The following is an 18593-nucleotide window of genomic DNA, read 5'->3' as shown; positions in this document are numbered from 1 at the left end:
ATCATTATTTTTTCAAATCACGTCTGAATGAATGCACCTATGTATTGTGATCATAACGATAAAAAATCTGTAAAGTTCTGTGAAACAATAATTTGGCAACGTCAAGTGCATGTAAGAAAGTATAATCTTTGATTTTGATAATTGAAGGTTATGTTTTGATTACATTTTCGAAGTCGGCAAAGTCTTCATATTCCGCCGCATGTGTCATTACTTTTCTACACCTACACTTCCCTTCAATTATTTTTAAGTTCGATGTATTGTAAGTCCTAAAATTACCGAAATTGTGCTGATGAATGAGCCAGTGAAGAATTCGTGGGAATTGTACCAATAAAACTTGCATTCAATGACTTCCTAAACTGCATGTAGGCGTACTCGTGTAAATAGTACCTGAATTCTACAATTTTTTATGATCTCAAGAGCTGTATTCCTCCATTCTAGAAATGAAATTCGACGCAAAAATACCTTTTCTTCTTTTTGTAAGTTTGCCATTATTCCATATTTGACTGTATCAATGCAAAGAGTTGTTTCTCTCTGCATGTAAATTGGACCGCTAATTTTCCAATGAATAATTTTTCCAATCATTGACAGCAAATTAGTATAAGTAGAACAAATATTATGGCAATTCATCCATTAGCAATCATACTGAGGTTTACCATGTGTCTCACATTTTAAGACTTCGTTTAATATGTTAAATGGAATCTACAATTTTTAACTATGAAAGGTAAGTAGAGGTGTCGTCAGCTAAGTTGACGGTTGTTTACTTTCGGTTTGCAGGCACTTTCGCGTCACTACTATCCACATGAAAATATCTGGCTCTCTCAGAAGCAGGAAAACAAGCTTAGATAAGTTATTTAATACTTTCAAACCTTGTTACACTTTAATTTTTAGCCACACAGAAATTACAACCACAAGAAAGTCGCTAATCATAACCGATAGGTAGTTTTTTTACGATACGATCATGAGACTGATGTTTTCAATCTGTATAGTAGCGAACGCCGCTTTCTTCAGAGGCCCAAATTCGTCGTTGGCGCTTGCAAACCGAAAGTAAACAACTGTTAACTTACCTGACGATACCTCTACCCTACATCATTGGCACCTGGATCACATTCAGCAGCAAGGAACCAGCGGGGTTACAGTGTTTTCAAAATCATGCAACTTCTTCTTCTCTTTTAAAATTATTCAAGACAAGTACAGTATAAAAATTTACACAATTATTTTCTTTTAAAATTAACAATTTTTTGGTAGGAAGCAAAAACTAGGTATTTGTAATCTGAGAGATTTTTTAGATGATTATGAAGATGCAACATTTTTACAACACTGTAATCACGCTGGCTCCTATTTGTTAAACGCGATACATCTATTGCTCACACTTTTTCACCTGTTTTCCAGTAATCCTAAATTATTTGGATATCTGTGTTATATTTATTGAGCTCTTTCAACATATAAACCTTTGATTAAATATTTGCTTTTTTTCTCTCGCCCAGATTTTCCTTGCAGCATTTGTGCCTGTACATTCCAACACGAAAAAAGGTGGTCTTGCAGAAGTCAGGGATGCAAAGGAGTTCAAGAAACTACTGCGAACAAAAACAAACGTACTTGTCTACTTTTCCAATAATGTCAAAGAGTCTAACTCCATCACCAGTATGCTCAAAGAAGTTGCTGGAACTGTGAAGGGACTAGGAACAATCATTTTTGTAGATTGCACAGGGTAAGAAATACTTTTTCCTTAAACTAACAGAGAGCAAATTGCACTCTAATTATCTTGGTAATTTACAGTTTAAACAACAAATTTACAATGATCTTGCAACTTTGAAAAATGAGTGAATAAAAATGGATTTGTGAAAGACATCCCCCCCCCCCCGATATTGAATGGAGATGTTGCATGTGTGAGGAATTTGCGATTTGAACGTGGATTCTGATGTAAAAGTTTTTGAGAAACACGATAGTGCCACTGGTTTTTTCTGAAATCAACTATCAAGCTCAGAAAAAGCTCTCAAATTGAGGCAAAAATGAAGGGAATATCCCACGCTATCCTGAGAGTCCACCTCTGCGTCAAGACAAACTCTCCATGCAAAGATAGGGAGCAAATACATTAGCAGGGTTGCCGTATTTTCAGTTTTAGAGTCCCCAAATAAAAAGGCAGCCCTATCAATGTATTTGCTCCCTATTTTTGCATGGAGAGTTTGTTTTGATGTAGAGGTGGACTCTCAGGATAGCGTGGGATATCCCCTCCATTTTAGCCTTAACTTGAGAGCTTTTTTTGAGCTTGGAAGTTGATTTCAGAGAAAACCAATGGCCAAATCGTGTTTCCCGCTAACTTTTACATGTAACATCTCCATCCTGAGTTGAAAATAGCAGAAAATCCTTTTTTCATTGAGTTTTTTGTTGGACATGAATTGGATTAAACATGATTGTTATACTTAATAATGATCAGTACCTACCTGCCCAGATAATAAAAGTCTTACTGCTGTTCAGAAAGGAAGATGCTGATCTTGAGTGTGGTGTTAAATTTCTGGCAGAGTATCGACTGAGAAATACTCTGGATTTGTTGTAGTTCAAATGATGAATAAGCAGCCTGAAAGTCAAACTTTTTTGTAGAGAAGCCTTTGTTTTTTTTGAAAAATTTTCTTCTATTAGATTAGGTCCTTTTTCCTGAATCTGGTCACATTTATGGTTCAACGCAAGTTTTTCTTGCCATCTTCAAAGAGTTTAAAAATGTCACCCTTAATTCTATTTTTGAAATTTATAGGGAAGCAAAAAAACTGTGCAAAAAGTTGAAGGTTTCAACGACAGAGACCTACGTATTAAAGCATTACAAAGATGGAGACTTTCATAAAGACTATGACAGAAAAATCAGTGTAGCATCCTTAGTCAATTTCATGCGAGATCCAACGGGTGACCTGCCATGGGAGGAAGATGATAGTGCAGCAGATGTCGTTCATTTACCGAATCTCAATGTGAGTTTCTGTTAATCTTGTTACTCATTGTCAGTAGCATAGGCTCTTCTCATTCATTAAAATATCTTATCATCCAGAACTTTCTCAGAGATTTTTTATCAGACAGAAATGTTGTGTTTTTTAAAGTACTTAATCGTCTCGAGCAGCAATGCAGATGAGTTTCTTCTTTCTCCCTTGCTTTCTTCATTTTCTCTGCATAACTGTAACATTTGGTATTGTTGTTCTTCCATTTTCGTTCCTACATCCTGATTCGAGAGTGACAAGATGCGGGAGCTAACTTTTTAGAATTAATGATCAAAGAGCTGCTTTTGTTTAAAAATTTAGTCATTACTTATTATCTCTAAGCAAGGCTGAGGCAAGGGGCATGAGTTCAAAATTTTCACAGAAAACATTTTCTGGTTACATTCTGTTACCTTCAAATTCATTGTAACTTCAACTTCGAACAACACCTAAATTTTAAATATCATCTCTGTGTATACTTCTTGTATATTTTTTTACCAACCTTACAGTTTTTTTAGTCCTCTATCCTTCACAGTACAAAATTAATTTTTCAGAGTTTTAATAGAGCTGAAATGTGTGTTTATTTGTATTTTTTTGGCAAGTTAGTCTATCGAGTGTTTTTTCATGAACACATTAGATACTTGCTTCTTTACCTTCAGCTCCTTATGGACAAGAGTGTTTGAAAATGACATTTTATGAGGCATAATCTTTTTCCCAATTGCGTTTCCTTTCATTTTTCTAACTTAAATTTTAAAATAATGTCTTTTCTACAGAGTCTAAATAAATTGCTGAAATCTGAAACTAAACCGATACTTGTAATGTTTTACGCTCCATGGTGCGGATTTTGCAAACAATTAAAACCTGAATATGCCAAAGCTGCTGCTGAAACTAAAGGAAAATATGTTCTTGCAGCCGTTGATGTAAATCGTCCTGAAAACAGCCTCATCCGACGGAAGTTCAACATAACAGGGTTCCCCACAACATTATACTTTGAGTAAGTGCTTCCTGTCTTCAGTCTCTCTTAACCTATGACCTTTCCTCAATATTATCATTCCACTTTATCATTGTTTGGTTTTGTTCTTTTTCATTTTCATCTATAATGACACCTAGAGTACCTTTGTAGACAAAGTATGGCTATCACTGTGCTGGTTTTTATTGGTCGCGAGAAAATAGGTTGACACAATGTTCTTACGGCTGTAAATAAACAAACAAGATAGCTGTTATCAGCAAGCAAGTTTGAGGTTATGCACATCTTACATCCCCCTGTGATATAGGCGAAAGGCGCTTTAACAGTGTTTTCATGTGTTATTCATAGATATGCTAGTTTAACTTGTTACTGCCATATAATTTAAATTTTTGTCTAATTTTAGCTTCTTTCAATGTTACGGTGAGTTGCCATCTTGTTTGTCTATTTACGGCCGTAAGAAAATCATGAAGTCTAAAAACTCGTTGACCAATCAAAAAGCGGCACAGTTTTCCTGTAGTCAAAAGATACGAATGGCCATACTCTGTCTATGAAGGTACTCTAATGGCACCCAGGTAAATAAAACAAGTTGGATTTTGCAATCGCTAGCGATGGCAATATTCGTCATGGGAACGTTAGCTTCTGGGATATGAAAATGTTAAGGTACAGTTCGTTTGTAGTATCTTCTGAATTGAAGGGGCTATGTAATTTTGTGTTGACATCTCTTTTTTAACATTTTTAATTATTTTCTTTGCATACAAGAAAGCTGTTATGTACCAATTATTTATTTTCGTTGAATTATATATGGTTTTCGGAAGTTAACGCATTTAAGTTTCAGGTTCGCTTTTTCGGCGTAAAGTATACATAAGGTGTCCCAAAAGCACCGGGACTTGTTCTGTAACTTCGAAAGTAAGATAGATACAGACATGATCTTGATTTCATTTTAAAGATCAACTCAATACCTATCGATTAAAACCAAGATCAGCTCAATCGGATAAAAATTGACCGAGTTATGGCAATTTGAAATCAGCGAGGAAAGTTTACGCCTACGGTTTTTAAGGAAGATTCTTCATCGCCGTAAATCGAAAAGTCGGCCGATAAAGTGATGCTTATTGTGTTTTTTTATTTTCGAGGTGTCATTTATCAACATTTTGTACCATCAAACACAACAGTTGACAGTGCGTATTATTGCAAAGTACTAAAGGAGTTGAGAATGCACATTTCCCGGAAACGGTCGGACTTGAAAGCTTCGTGGATACTCCATCAAGACAATGCGCGGCCTCACACATCGAGCTTAACACGTGAATTTATGAGTAAAAATGGAGTTGAAACAATCCCTCATCCCCCTTATAGCCCTGACTTGGCTCCATGTGATTTTTGGATGTTTCCCACGCTTAAAAAGGAGCTTCGCGGACGAAGATTCGTATCGAAGACCGAAATCCAGAATGCAATTTAAAACTTTTTCAACTCCATCCCAGAGGAAGAATTCAGGAAAACAATGTTGGATAAGTGGCAAGAGCGCATGAAAAAGTGCATCCGGTTTGATGGACGGTACTTTGAAAAGCAAAAGGAAGTTATGGAAGATTCGGAGGAAAGTGGATACGAATATTTACTTTTTGAATCCTGGTAAGCGAAAAATCTTCCTAAAAACCGTAGGGGTAAACTTTCCTCACTAATTTCAAATTGTCATAACTCGGTCAATTTTTATTCGATTGAGCTGATCTTGGTTTTAATCGATAGGTATTGAGTTGATCTTTAAAATGAGACCAAAATCATGTCTGTATCTATCTTACTTTTGAAGTTACAGAACCAGTCCCGGTACTTTTGGGACACCCTACGTATGATATTTTTACTCTACACATATGCCCGAATACGCATCGTAAGGGACCTATGTGCTTCCTAAGTTACCAAGTATTAATTATTGTTAGATGATTGGTCTAAAACATTCAATACAACCAGTAAAAATTAGCTGTCCCCTACGAGATTCGAACCCCCGCTCGCACAAAAAGTGACGCTCTCCCAGAATCAGAACAGTGGCGTAGCTAACTGAGCTATCTCACCGCTCGGATGATAATGGAGAAAAAGAGAACAGTTAAGTGATCTCGGACGCTGAGCGGGGCTTCACAAAAGACGTCCTTGAGATTTCAACAGTTCGGCCACTGGCGTCCTAAGAGACAACGGATTAACCGTATTACTCTGTGAGACATTGTTTACCTATGCTGTCATATGTCACAAGGTTCATCACACCATGCATTTGCGATCGCGGCAGTAAGCTGAGGCAATATTTCTGTATTCATGGATTAAATCCATCAATCGAGTTCTGATTTTGGCTCATATATCCGTAACGGGTCCTCCAGAGCAATTTTCCACCTTGTACGATGGTTATTATTTCTTTACATCTATGTTTAAAATTTGAGGTGGGATAATGGCGGCTTCTCAAGAGCAACGAGGTAGGCGATCTTTTGCACCAACGAACAGAAAACTGATGGCGAAAAATAGCCAATGAAAACCTCCCAAAAAAAAGAATTTGCCTAAAAACGGAACTTCGTGGTTCTGCGCAGATTTACCAGTCAGACACGACATCTCAAAGTGGAAAAAAACTCGCTGAAAGCGAATTTTAGAAATCAACAGAACTTGACGTAGAGACATGATTGGCTAAAAAATACAACGGTTTTTGATACATCGGAAAATCTACCAAAAATCGGAGACTGGGCGAAACGCTCAAGGTCGCAGAGGTATAGGGAATCCCATAGCGAAAGCAACGGAACGATTGTAATATCATGGGGAACTCCGTTCCCATGACAAAAAACAAGAGAAAGATAATATTGAGCTCTTACTTAGTGCATGGACTAGACTGATTTTCTGGTGGAATCTTGCTTATGATTTTCTCACAGGCATGTCATATAGTACATATTTAGAACCCCCTCCAAAGGTCTTGGCTGTATTTTTGATGAGGATGATTGTATTTTTATGGATCAGAATTTAAAGTATTTATTTTTTCTAAATTTTCAAATGACAGCTAGATTTCATGTTTAATTGTCAGAAGTGTATTTTTTCATAATTTAATATATGTCACTTTTTCACAGAAATGCCCAGCTTAAATATGTATATGAAGGTGGAAATAAAAAAGAAGCCATACTGGAATTTCTGAAAAATCCTGGTGAGGCCCCGAAAAAAGCTGAAGAGCCGAAATGGTCCGACTCAAAAAGTGATGTTGTTCATCTTAAATCAAGTGATTTTGATGAATTCATCAAGGTAAGAAAGATAAGATTATCTGCAGTCTTATTTCTTTCATCCATCTCCAGTTTATGAACATATTGCACTTTGTCATTTTACAGAGAAGTAGATAGATTCATGAAAATTCAGTAAAATTTTAATGATCAATTACTTACTTATGTTTTCAAGCAATTAATCATCATTTTACATATAGATAGATTGATGGCAATTCAATAGAAATTTAATGATCAACTTCTTATGTTTTCAAATAATTAATCGGTACACAGGTAGTGTCAGTTCTATTTTAACATTTTCAAACAAGAAAATTTTTTAAGAAGTCGACTGTATACCGTCCTCTTTGTGCGGAGAAAAATCTGAAAATTGTAAGGAATGACATTGATTTGATCTCCTTCAAAAAAATAAAATGTGAGTGGGGATTTTTAAACACCGCAAACGAGATACGTAGTCTGGTAGTTTCACCGTCGATATGTTTAATAATGCTTGTGTCTAATCACACGCAAAATGCTATCAAACAGTCAGGAAAAAATCGCTTTTCACTGACTAAACTGATGGGTCTTCTTCTACAGTTTTTATTTTTATGTATGTCGCAGGCATTCAACAATTTTAGGCGAATAGCCATCTGCCTAGGTGAATAAGAAGCAAAAAGCGGCGGCCTTGTGGCAGCCTAGGCAAATAGCAAGCTGCCTAGGCAAACAGCTCGCTGCCTAGGCACACATCAAGTTACCTAGGCAAATAACATTACGGAATATCAGGCAAATAACAATCAATAGATAAAGGAACATTAATTGACAAGTTTACCTTTATTTTTTAGAGCAGGCTACGGATCTATGGCACCGGCTTTTAATTTTTCTATTGTTCTTGAAACATGAGCACCGTTTTGTTTCGCATTCAGTCTCGCTTTTTGCACAGTTACATTTCACGAACCCTTGCCCGTTGTACAAGGAATGGACGGCTGCCGCTTCTCTCAAAGAAATTGTTTTTTCAAGGGGCACTTCTCTAATTGTAAGGGTGGAAGTCAGAACTTCCTGTAATGCATTCCGTGAGATCCACTGTCTCAGAATACCGGCCGCGATTGCCACTTTATACTTGTCATTTTTCACCTTTGTAATCAATCCCGGGATATTACTGTTGTCAAGGGGACCACGATAAAATTCCGAGACTATAACTTCACTCCATTCTACCATTCTTGCGATTAAAATTCGTCAACCGAAAATAAAATATCAAATTGACTGGCGGTCATTGGCAACTCGAAATTCGTACTTGATGTTGCTTTTAACATTTTCGGCAGTCCTTGCGTGTAACTCTGTATTATCAGTCGAGTGTTTTGGTCACCTACTTTGAGACTCCACTTAATCCATTGTTGTGTTTCATATCTATTTGCCAGATCATTACAATAAAAAATCTTATTTCGATGATAAGGTAGATTGTTCTTTGCCTGAATTCTGGTTCAGCTCTAGCTTGCCTAGGCATACAGCAAGTTGCCTAGGCAAACAGCAAACTGTCTAGGCAAACAGCAAACTGTCTAGGCAAATAGTCATCTGCCTGGGCAAATAGTCATCTGCCTGGGCAAATAGGCATGATTGCTATTTGCCTAGGCAAATAGCAATCATGCCTATTTGCCCAGGCAGGTGGCTATTCGCCTAAAATTGTTAAATGCCTGCAAAATGTATTTTAATGGACGTATACTAAAAAATCTCTGAGTTTGTCAACGAGGTGTAAATCAAATAAATTTTCTTTTTCACCTCCTTCAAAAAGGCATACTTATCAAAAAATGTATAAATGTTAGGCAGAAAATTTTCAAGTAGCAGGAGTGTTTTTTTTATTTTTAACAGTACATTCAGGAAATGTCATTAGTTTTCCCTCATTCCACCTTTGATAATTTTTGATGTTATAACAGATGTTGAAACTAATTGCTCCTGCAGTTTGATTCTGATGTTATACATTTCTGCATACTTTATTTTTTCATGGCAACCATCAAGTATTTTTCTAATAAAGTTTTAGAGAGTATTGTTAGATTAGCAGAAAGAAAAAAAAAGAACATTGTGTGAATACTCCCCTATTAAAATTTATCAGTTAGTCCATCATTAAAATTGAATGTGATAGAAAACCTGCAATAATACGAACACCGGTACTGAGAATTCTAGTATCACTATCAATATCTAGTCTAAGAGTATATTTTTGAACCTTAAATTTAGTACACAATATGTTTGTGAATTTTGTGCAGAAATGCAACTCTGTAGTTCACATGTTGTTTGTTTTTTCACCCCCTCTAGTATTTTCCAATGTAGTTAATAATCCATACCCTGGATCTTACAAACCTTGCCAAGATTTATCCTCCTTTTTTTGCAAATTTATTTTTTGTAATATTTTCCATAGTTTCAGTGGAAATCTTTGAATTTTAAGGAGTTGTGAGATATCCTCTTGATTATCTTTGATTTTCATTTTTCACAGAGTCACGAGTCTGTTCTAGTGATGTTCTACGCTCCATGGTGTGGTCACTGCAAGAAAATGAAGCCTGATTTCGAACAGGCTGCCAGTGAAATGAAAACAAAAAAGGTAACTAACGGATACTCTCCTATTTGTTTATCGATGTGAGTCAATTATCTCATATGCAAATGTATTAAATAAGACTCATTCAAGTGTTTAGAAAACCCTTTTTTCCTCGTCACTCTGTTTCTCTCTCCTATTTATCAAGAATTCAGGGCTGTGGAGTGTGTTTTTCTCAAAGTTAAGGATCCAGCTTGTCTTGTGCATCCAACATACAGGAATCATTTTTTCAAAGGCCAAAGTTGAGCTCACTCATTGTACATCGAGACAAAAGTATAGTTCTATTTGAATCCCCCTTAACCAATAGCACCATGTAATGCAAGGTGTGCGAAAAATGCCCAATTTTTTTATCGGATTGCAGTCAATATGAGGCAAAAGTGTTGACTTTTTTTTTTGGCTCAACCTTTTAACTTAATTGTGCATTTAGCCGTGAGGATAAAGCAGTTGATTGTGGTCAATGGTCCGCACATTGGAACTTTTTGCAACCCTGCAAAATGCATGTATTAATTCGTTGAGCGGCACTGACTTGACGCAGTCAGGGATTGAGTTTTGTTCAGACTATGATGAGCAAGCTCCAATTTTTTCAAATGTTTAAAGGTTTAGAATCTAATAAATTCAAGTATACAACTCCTCTCCTGACTTCTAAATCCTTGAATGTCCCTATTTCAAGAAGTTTAAACCATATTTCTTCAGGAGAGTATTAGATTTATCCTTCAAGGACAAAGTTTTCTGCCCATATTTTCTTCATCAATTTGATGAATTGTTATTTTTTTCAGATAAAAGGAGTTTTAGCAGCTGTTGATACAACGGAAGAAACTGAACTTGGAAAACGTTTTGATATTAAAGGATTTCCAACAATCAAGTACTTCAAAAATGGATCTTTTGCATTTGATGCTGGCCATGCCAGAGAGGTGACTAAAATTATCACATTCATGGAAAATCCAACAGAACCCCCTCCACCTCCACCACCTGAGAAGCCATGGGCAGAAGAAGAATCTGAAGTTGTTCATCTCGAAAAATCTAACTTCAAGGAGGTTTTGAAGAAAAAGAAACATGTTTTAGTAGCATTTTATGCTCCTTGTAAGTACTGTCATTTTCTTTTCATTTCTCATCAGTCACCCATGGCAATCAATTGTAAAATTCTTTGGGTTACCATCAACCATTAACAAAATACATCTTTGCTCCGTACAATTTTTTAATATAATCTTTCCTCTCTATGTAAAAGGAGACCATACATGTTTCATTGCAATTTGATGCCAGCTTAACTTTATAGTTGTATTTTAAGTCGTTTTCAAGACCATTGACGTTCCATTCTCTTTTAGTAGAATACTTCATTTGCAAATATTGCGACAATTGAGGTTAAAAAGAACATTTTTAACACTTTTACATCATCTTTTTGTCAAAATTCAGTAGCGCTGTTGAATTGGCTTTAACTGCGGACCTTAAGCCCCAAGTTGACTTATCAATGCTCAAGGATTTTTTGCTCTATCGAACATCCCATGCGCTGATTTCATGTTAGGCTTTGCATCTATGTGACAGTAGAAGCGAGGAGCATTTTTTATAATTATCCGTTTGGCAACAGTGCTTTATGTCTAGTAAATAATTGCATGAAAATTTGTAAAAATTACATTTTTGTCCTGATTTGATTGTCTTTTTCACTGAGCAAATCTTCTTGACCATCATGTGAACGAAAATGAATTTTAAGTGGAATCTTCTTTAAATGCAATTGTCTGTCGGAAAGATACAGTAATCAAACTGCATACTTTAGAGTCCTCTATATTTGAATCTGGGGTCAGAATGTTCAAAGAAAAACAATTATCAAAATACTTACTCCAGTCATTTTTTGTCACAATTTAATTTGGTTTTAATTCTGGGTATTAATATTTTTTTATTTTCTATTTAGGGTGTGGCTATTGTAAAAAAATGAAGCCTGACTTTATGGCTGCTGCTGCAGAGTTTAAAGACGATTCCAGAATTGTTTTTGCAGCAGTTGATTGTACTACAAATAATGATCTGTGTCAGCAACATGAAGTTAAGGGTTATCCAACATTCATGTATTTCCACTATTTGAACAAAAAAAGTAAAAAGTATACAAGTGGAACAACGGTAAGGATTTTTTATTTTTTCCCTCAAAATTTGAAATCGCTTCTTGATCTTATCAAGCATTGTCCAAATTGCATAATCTTTCCGTCTCATTTGGAACTAGAACTGAGGTATAAGCTATTTTTGACCGCTCTGAGAAAAGTTCCAAGCAAAAAAAATCGTAGCTGAAAGTTTTGAAGGTTTTTGATACTAAACCCCTGAAAGTGATCATCAAAAAGTTGAACGCCTCTCAATGAATTTGTATGCATTCTAACAAAAGAGTAGCCGCATCTCACTGTCATTACTAAATAATGATTAAAATGGAGAGATAAATGTTCTGGCAAGAATTTAACAGGGTACTAACTATAGAGGAGTATTCTAATGCCTATTCTTTTCTGATTTCCCAAAACTTTTCTTAAGGTGCCTTTACTACAACTTCTGCATTCATTTTTATTTCTAATCTATGATTTTTTTTTTTTTTTTTTTTTTTTTTTTTTTTTTTTTTTTTTTTTTTTTTTTTTTTTTTTTTTTTTTGGTAATTTTCTGATGTAGAAATGTGCTTCCACATGTTTTGCATCAAGTTCAACTACCTCTAAGCTACTCTCTTGCAATAAGCGATAGACACAGCAACTTAATTTTAGATGTCGCTTCAAGAAAATTTTGGACCCGCGCGGAAAGGAGGTGGGCTCAGGAAAATCCACTTTTCTAGAGTTATATTGGACCAAATTTAAAAATCTATAGCGCGTTAGAAAGTTAAAAGTAGTGGCTTTTCAAAGCTTTTTACAGATTTTCTTTATCTGTCTTAGTTCAGAAGATACTAAATAGGTAAACTTACTTTTTGGACGATCCTCATGTTTTTAAATATTGAAAATTGTTAAATGTTTTCCTTACTTTTCAGAAAGAGAATTTTGTAAGTTTTATGAGAGCATTGGAGCCTCCAGAAGACCCAGCCTTAGAACCAGGACCTAATCAGTCTGAAGCAAATCTCAGTAAGAATATAGTGAGGTTAAGTGATCAAAACTTCACAAGTATGATTAATAACTATCCCAACATGATAGCATATTTCTATAAACCAGGTAGGTTCAGTGCTATGCAAGATCTTATCCTAATCATAATTCTGTATTCAGGAAGAAGTCTCCTGACATCGGTCTCATTTTTCATCCATATCTTTAGTATTTTCTTTGATTCTAGATTTCTTTGATTTTGTAGTCTTTTTGATTGTATTAAATACTGAATACAATTCTAATTATATTATTATATTTATTATAATAATACACCTACTTGAAGCTTTTCTGTGGAACAAATTGTTCTTCAAAAGTAGAAAAGGCCCACCCGGATCCAATTTTCTATGGCTTTAGATTACTTGATTGCCAACATGGCATTATAGCATATAATAATAAATAGCTTCGCCACAAGAAGAGCCACGCCAATCTTTTCAATAGAACAGTGTTTTCAATTACCTTGAACGATCTTGGTCAATCATGTCATTATTGTTTGTTATGAATCTCGGTTAACCATTCTCGGAAGTCGACTACCCTTCTTGTAGTCTTTGTTCGGCTCTGGTCGGTTAACCCAGCAAAATATATCTGGGAAGTGAAGTTGCTCATTCCGTCAGTATATTTTACAAAAGATAACTATGAAAACGTCAATTGCAAAAAGAAAAGTTTTATTTTTTGTGCATTGCGCAAATATTTGGCGAAAGAGCAGCATAGATTACAGAGAGTATTGACGTAGGTCAAGCTTTTCAAGGTCATTCGTAGACCTGTTGTGGATTCTTTCCCGTGGCGCTCCTTATAGCGCAACTAGTTTTTATTCTATGATTGTAGCAGTAGTAGAAATTTAAATGCAATGTATTCCTTATGGGAGCAGCCAAGGTGACGTCACTATGGCTGAGGCTGGGTGAGGAAGTGGATTTCAAAAAGATGCACAATGACTGACCTGTGTGCGAGGGCTTGTTGCAAACTTTTGCTGGAGCAAAAATAAGAGTTCTTTCTATCAGTAAATGGCTCAAAAATCACAATGAGTGCATTAGCAAAGTTTGAAATGTATTCCTAACTTCACAATCTGCGTAAGAACTTTGCATTGTTTTGAGCTTCCCGCTTCAAAAATGATACTACGGCACAGGTGAGCATTTCCTCAGAGGAGTCGTTCCATTCAACCCTTTTGGAGAAGCAACACCCAACATGGCCTACGCTTCTGCGTGCAGATTGCAATTGGGAGCATAAGGTCAACCAAAGTGGATCTTCATCCACGCAAAGAAATCGTGAATGTAAACACGCTGGGTTGTTATCAAATGATTAGAATCTCGCCCAGTCACATGTGTTTTGGCAGACTGGTGTCGGCCTTGTTGAATATTTGTGTACCTAGTATTGTAGTGCACAGGGGTTGGATAGAACGACACTTCTAACGAAACGTTCACCTGTGCCGTAGTATCGTTTTTGTAGCGTGAAGCTCGAAAAAACACAAGTTACTTATGCAGATTGTGAAGTTAGGAGCGCATTCCAAACTTTGCCAATGGGCTAATCGTGATTTTTAAGACATTTACTGATCCAACACATCTCTAATTTTTGCTCTAGCAAAAGGTTGCAACAGGCCCATTGGTCTTACTTGTAACAATAACACATACCATATTTCTGTAAGGTGGCCATTTCTTAAGCCAGTGATGAGTTGTATCAAGAACTCTTGCAGACACTACTGAACCCAGAATTTTTCAGTCAATTCAAACATACCATTTTTATCTTACTGTTTGCATGATCCCACAGTTTACCATTTTACCTGACAGAATCCATTCTGCATCTCAAACTTTATTTTCTAGAAAAGCATTCACCGAAGCCTACTAAGTTAGTTTTGCTTCCATTTTATGCAGTTAGTACAAACTGAAGTTGAGCTCTGCAATACTTTTTTAAATCTTTAAGGTCAAGCATTGTATCTTTTGTTCCAGATTTTCCGAAATCTCTACAATTTGGAATTGGAATCTCTCTTTCGAAAATAGTTCTCATCATTACATTATTCATGAACTTGACAATAATCTTGCAATAACATATTTTAATAAGTGTAGGAAAGTGTTTTGAAATTTAATCTATGTGCTTATTTTGTGAGGGGTTCTATATATTATTTACTTCAAGTTGAATAATTTTGGAATCATCTTTTTTTTTCAGTTTGCCGGAGCTGTGTAGAAATGCATAAAGTTTTCTCCCAACTTGCAGAGACGATTGACTCTTCCTCTGTGACTTTGGTGGCCGTGGACACAACTTTGTCGCCCAAACTAGCAAAAAAATTTGTAGGAACTGAAGATTTACCTTCGCTTAAATTCATTAAAAACGGAAATTTTGTTGCCAATTATGTGGGGAATCAATCGCCTAGTGACATAGAAAAATTCATCAAATCTCAAATGAGTATGCGATTGCCGAAGGAAGAGTTATAGTGAAATATTTTAATGTACCTTTTTTAAAAAACTTTGTTGAAATTTTTGTAAATTTTGTTTTTTTATTTTTTTAATCAGAATTTGCACAGTTTTGACATGTTCTAATTCTGCGATGAATAGCCGGTTGGTCAATTGTCTGATTGAAGTTTGCTTTTACTTTTAATTGGACCTGGAGCTTCTATTTTCAGATGTGTTATGCAGATCAAATGTTTTGGTGAACACATATTTGTTTGTACGTCTACAAGTTGTTTAATTGACGCAAAGAACACAGAGAAAGTGCAGTCTCCTGCTATAAATTCCAATGAGAATCCTGCCCGTTTCTATTCTCAAGCTAATGGGTACAGGAGCTTTTTATTGCTGCTCTTATAATATCTGCCATAAGAAGACTCTCAGTTTTACTGGAGTCCACTGTATCAAAGACAAATTCTGAAATTAACCATAATGTGATAACGTCAAAATATTTACTTTTTTTAAAAAAAAATTTCTATCATTGTGATCAAATTGCTCGCCTGTTTTTTTTATCAAAGAATTTGATGACGGTCTATGCTGCATGGTCATCATCAACCAACATCAAAATCAACTTCAGTGTCACATTACAGGGTGATCCAAAAGTTAGGCTTCACTCCGACAACCCCTAAGTTTCTTGCCCCTTTTCAAGATAATCCCCTCAGAACTTTAAGGGAGTACCCAAGTAGTTTCCTTTGATTTAACAGCACTCAAAAATATCAAGTCTCTATTGTACTTTGTGCAAAAGTTACAGGGTGCGTGGGGCACATGGTGCTGGCGGTGCATGACTTATGGATCAACCTTCCTATCTCAGTCATTTTAGTATACTTTATTATTATGACTCCTATTGCATTATAGTTTTTATTTTTTTTTGCTCCAAGTGCTTAATTGTCTATTAGTTACTTTTTAAATACTCAATGTACTTACTTTAAGGAAAAAGACCCTTGACTTTCTAAAAATAAAAATTAAGATGGTCTAAAGGGAAGATCATTTCTCCAACTAAAAAACTCCAAAATATCAAGCGAATTAACATTTTTACAATTTTTGAAAACTTTGAAAAATACAGTCAAAGTTTTCACTACTGGTTGTTAGCTAACTTTCATCTCTTGACTTTACAGGCCTTTTACTACCATTCATAGGTCCAACTATAAATTAAAACCTTACATAGATACTTCAGTGAGAATAAAACGTTGCTTTCCATCGCAAAGGGAATCGCAATAATTTCGGCTTCTTCATCTGCCCTGAATTATTATGTCATTAAACTTGAAAACCTTTTTCTGTCTATCAGTCACACTCATAAATTCTCAAATTCTCTCTTTGTTATTGCTATCAAAATTAAGTTGAGTTCATCATAGACTTGATGTAATGAGTCGAACTGAAATAGCGTAAGAAGAGCTTGTTTACAGAGGCAGCTAAGTTTCAGTTTTTTCAAGGAGAAGTCAGATTTCAACCAGTAACACGAACCATCAAGCTCTATCGTGCTTAATTCTTGTACAGTTATTCACCAAGCCAAATTGAGCTAGTATCGGTACATTAATTCTCACATTGTTTACTTAACCAAGATATTAAATTTTCTATTGGTATTGAGTGTAAATTGTGAAACTGTAACATTTGTCATCAGAAAGCCAAATCAATAATGAAAAAAAAATACATTCCTTCAAAGATTCTGAATATCTTATAAGTTCGGCAGCAACAGCAGTTACTCAGCATTATTGTGTCCCAGCATAGAATGTTCCAATTATTTTCCAGAGTTATGAATACTGAGTTCGATTCTGTTAGAATAGTTTCCTTATTCTGATTTTGTTTGTCTGCCTTTTTTCTTTTCCCACCTAACATACCAACAGTGTCCCCACCTTAGGGTGCATCGTTTAAAGAGTTCTTTTGGATTTGGACATCAGATAAGTGTTGATAAGTGTCAAATAAAATGTGCTGAAGCATTTTTCATGTTTGAAAATAATTGTGATCGAAGAAGCAACTACATAGTCCAAGTTAAAACTCAGTCAGGTGGAAGTGCTTTTATCGGGCACATATCGTTCAAATTACTTTAGTGCACAGGTAATTGAAGGCATCACTTGTAAAATTATCTGTGTGAAAAAGAAATCTGAGTTTTTTACGTTGATACAATTATGCATAACATTTTTTACCTCATCTGATGTTCCAATTTGAACGAATGTGTTTATTGATTCACCACACCCATCTACCTCTCTTTTTCATTCATTCATAGAAACTATCAAAACTTTTAACTTGCATTCTCAACCACCTCAATTTCATCTGCTCTAAAAGATGGACTACATATTGTTCGAGTAAGTTTTCCCCCTTTTTTCTCAAGATAGATGTCCCGTTGTTCTATTATCAATGATTTAATAAGTGAATGCATTTTTAGGACTTAGATGTCCATCTTTGATTTCTAAGTATGAGCTAATTTTTGTTCAGCAAAATTAAGAATCTCCAGTAGAATTTTCTATAATATAAGAGAAAATGTTTGAATTTTGCACGAACTTTTGCATTTATTTTAATTTTTGTTTTACCTCTTAGTGTTGATTGTATTTAAATGGCCGTTTCATTGTTTTTTCATCCTTTGTCTGTAAACAAATTTTAATGCTAATATTTTGACTAGATTTGGCATCCGACTGTGAGCTCTTCAGAAAATTAAGTATGTATATGATGTTTGAACAACTTATCTGAAGAGGAGCAAGCACCTTAGAAATACGGCCCTCCTCAAAAATCTTTCTTTTCTCCTTAAATGAGCTGTCAGAATCAGATTCTAATCTTTGTTGTAAGCTCACTTGTGATATTTTTCATTGAATCAATGCAGATAGGTATAGTTTTTCATATATTGTTCCGGTTTATAACATAAAATGTCAATTTTTATAATGTTTCCTACTTTTTTATGGAACCACAAAAACGTGTACCTACTTACTTTTACATTTCAAGAATTGAAGTCAGGTAACAATAAAACAGCTATATTTATCTTTATATTTGAGTATTTTAATTCCCATTTTATCGCTGGATATCCTCTCCTAGGTTACAGCCTTTCTTCCCAGAATGTGTGAGTGCATCTGGTTTTTCACATGGAGCAAATGGAAATGTTGCATGTCAGAGGAATTTGCGATTTGACTGTTGACTCTTATAGTCCAGGTGCCTGGTAAGTCTACCTGGAATTTTGGGTACACAGCGATTTTTTTGGCTTACTTTATGTTTTTTGGGTCGCTGAATCCTAATCTGAAGTTTCCTACCGCGTATCTGGTGAGCATTTTCTGCCATTTTGAAAAAATGGCCTAAAAAGGCCTTTTTTTGCGTTTTTTTTTTTTAATATAGCGGCTACGCATGAGAAAAAATCCCGGATTTAGCTAATGTTTTGAATAGCTGACAAAAT

General features: G+C 35.3%; 1 protein-coding gene across 1 annotated transcript; it reads left to right on the top strand.

Moving 5' to 3' along the window:
* The first annotated feature begins 146 nt into the window (after positions 1 to 146).
* On the top strand, positions 147 to 18193 carry LOC109031294 (protein disulfide-isomerase A5). The gene is made up of 10 exons (XM_019042739.2): positions 147 to 476; positions 1485 to 1708; positions 2750 to 2957; positions 3731 to 3951; positions 7008 to 7176; positions 9610 to 9714; positions 10482 to 10785; positions 11609 to 11811; positions 12686 to 12863; positions 14946 to 18193. Exons 1-10 carry the CDS (start codon positions 441 to 443, stop codon positions 15209 to 15211), a joined length of 1914 nt encoding a protein of 637 aa, XP_018898284.1. The 5' UTR covers positions 147 to 440; the 3' UTR covers positions 15212 to 18193.
* The last annotated feature ends 400 nt before the right edge of the window (positions 18194 to 18593 follow it).

This window comes from Bemisia tabaci, chromosome 4 (assembly GCF_918797505.1).
Source record: "Bemisia tabaci chromosome 4, PGI_BMITA_v3".
NCBI classification, from domain to species: domain Eukaryota; kingdom Metazoa; phylum Arthropoda; class Insecta; order Hemiptera; family Aleyrodidae; genus Bemisia; species Bemisia tabaci.
This window is presented reverse-complemented; position numbering and strand designations above follow the sequence as displayed.

Bases quoted from the DNA above. Each gene is read 5' to 3' on its own strand.
- LOC109031294 (XM_019042739.2), top strand. From the start codon at position 441: ATGAAATTCGACGCAAAAATACCTTTTCTTCTTTTT. The intron at 477-1,484 runs GTAAGTTTGCCA...TCTCTCGCCCAG, and splicing joins AAATACCTTTTCTTCTTTTT to ATTTTCCTTGCAGCATTTGT. The intron at 7,177-9,609 runs GTAAGAAAGATA...CATTTTTCACAG, and splicing joins ATTTTGATGAATTCATCAAG to AGTCACGAGTCTGTTCTAGT.